Source organism: Tursiops truncatus, chromosome 11 (genome assembly GCF_011762595.2).
Source record: "Tursiops truncatus isolate mTurTru1 chromosome 11, mTurTru1.mat.Y, whole genome shotgun sequence".
In the NCBI taxonomy this organism is placed as follows: domain Eukaryota; kingdom Metazoa; phylum Chordata; class Mammalia; order Artiodactyla; family Delphinidae; genus Tursiops; species Tursiops truncatus.
In genome coordinates, this window is record NC_047044.1 from 58,860,347 (window position 1) to 58,862,603 (window position 2,257).

The 2,257-nt window shown below is 44.3% G+C and overlaps 1 protein-coding gene across 1 annotated transcript; it reads right to left on the minus strand.

Annotated features, from left to right (window-relative positions):
* Nucleotides 1–580: 580 nt before the first annotated feature.
* Nucleotides 581–1,576, minus strand: NEUROD4 (neuronal differentiation 4). The gene has a single exon (XM_004311667.3). It carries the CDS (start codon nucleotides 1,574–1,576, stop codon nucleotides 581–583), a length of 996 nt encoding a protein of 331 aa, XP_004311715.2.
* Between the last annotated feature and the right edge of the window lie 681 nt (nucleotides 1,577–2,257).

Sequence of the window (2,257 nt, forward strand, 5' to 3'; positions counted from 1 at the left end):
CTCTGGAAGCTATTTTTAGATAAATGCGAAGAAGTCCTATCATCCAGTCCCCGAGAGACACGCATTGGCAATTCCATTTGATCATTCCACGCACGGTGTCCATTTCCTATTACTCCTCAATCCTTCTACTTTCAAGAAGTTTATAGGAGTGATCAGCAAAGTCACAGAATTTCAGAACTATGAAGGACTTTAGAAATTATCTAGACTTAGAACAATTGACTGATTTTACCAGTAAGTAAACAGAGGCCAGAAATGAAAAATTAATTGGCATAGATCATTCAGTGAGTTTTTGGCACCACTAAGATAGGATCCAGGGCTTCTGCTCTATTTTCACATGATTGTAAAGAGTCATATAATTTCACTTTAAGACCCTAAATAAAGGAATCAATACAATATGAGAAGTTGATGAGAAAAGAGAGACAGGTGTAAGAAGGTGTAAACGGACTGGGACTATTTTGTTTGATATGTTTGTTTGATATGTATCTGTAGGGTTCCATTAAGGTCACTGAGTCTTCAGCTCAACCACTTGAGTTATGGGAAATGTCTCCACATCTTCCTCTGAAATGCTGGTCTGACTGCCCTAATCAGTGAAGATTGTATTGAGTTGGGCCCCAATGCCATGATGGGGGTAGGAATCATAGGACATATCTATGGGAACATCATAGCGGGGTGTACCAGCCTGAAAGGGAGTTGAATGTACATGCCCTGAGCTTAGACTAGCAGAGGGGTAATGTGGCATGAAACTGTAGGATTTATCCAGGTCAGGGGAGGCATCTTGCTTCAAGGAGAAGTTCCCACTGATGCTCAGGGGTGGAGTAAGTGGGCCCTCATAAGGTGGTGTACCGCAGTCAGGTGGGTGGCTCCCAAAGGATGATTCTCCCAAACTCTTGAATACTGGGGGTTTGAGATTAATAAGATGTGTTTCCATATGGCCATAAGGAGGGCTGGGGAGCCCAGGAGACTGATAGTTGAAGTTGTGGACAGAGATGGCAGAGTCACAAATAGGAGATTTCTCCTCACACTTCTCCAGGAGGACAGACTGAGAGCCCAACTGGAGGCATCCAGCCACCAGGTTGCTTGTGGGCTGAGAGAGCCCTTTACAGAGCATCTCCACAAAGCCCTTCCCTTCAGGTGTCTGTCCAGTTTCTAGGACCTCAGACAACGCCCAAATATAGTTCCTGGCCAGTCTAAGAGTCTCTATCTTGGAGAGCTTTTGGGTCTTAGAGTAGCACGGCATGACCCTCCTCAGGTTGTCCAGGGCATCGTTCAGGCCATGCATCCGGGTCCGTTCCCTAGCATTAGCCTTGACTCTTCGAGCCCTGAATCTCTCAAGGCGAGCTTTCGTCATCTTCTTTTTCTTGGGACCTCTTCTCTTAGGCTTCTCCCCATCTTCTTCCTCCTCTTCTTCCTCCTCAATACTGTCATGCTCTTCAGCTAAGCTGCCAGGCATCCCATAAGCCGCTGGTCTTCTCTCCTCCTCCTTTATCTCATTCTGAGAAGCCGGACCTTTGTCCATCCAAGATGGTGTGTTGACCAACTCTGTCATCTCCTTGGGTTTCACATAAGATTTTGCCATTTCCAGACTCTGGAAAAGGAAACAGCAATGGTTAGTGCCTGTGAACATCTGATTTGATTTAAAACTAAATTTTCTTTTTATGTCTTAGATGTAAAGCACAGAATTTGTATTGGAATTCAACTTATAATTATCTAGCCCAGGTTCTCCATTCTAAATAACTAATCTAGGGCTTCCCTGGTGGCGCAGTGGTTGAGAGTCCGCCTGCCGATGCAGGGGACACAGGTTCGTGCCCCGGTCCGGGAAGGTCCCACGTGCCGCGGAGCGGCTGGACCCGTGAGCCATGGCCGCTGAGCCTGCGCGTCCGGAGCCTGTGCTCCGCAACGGGAGAGGCCACAGCAGTGAGAGGCCCGCTTACCGCAAAAATAAATAAATAAATAAATAAGTCAGTAAATAAATAACTAATCTAAACTCAGATAAATGCCCAGGACACTCACTTAACTATAGCATTTATAAGAAAATCAACTATAGGAAAAGGAAATTGACTTGATTATCCATTGCAGAGTCAATACCCAACTGTTTTTATTCTCAGGTTCTTTATCTCATGGATATTTTATGCAAAAACCACTCAAAACATGTTTTTCTTTCTTCCCAGAATTCAGATCATAAAAGGAAATAGCTAAGGTGAGCATATAAATTATTGTCCAAATAGAGAAACTTCTGATATTACATAATAATATGTAA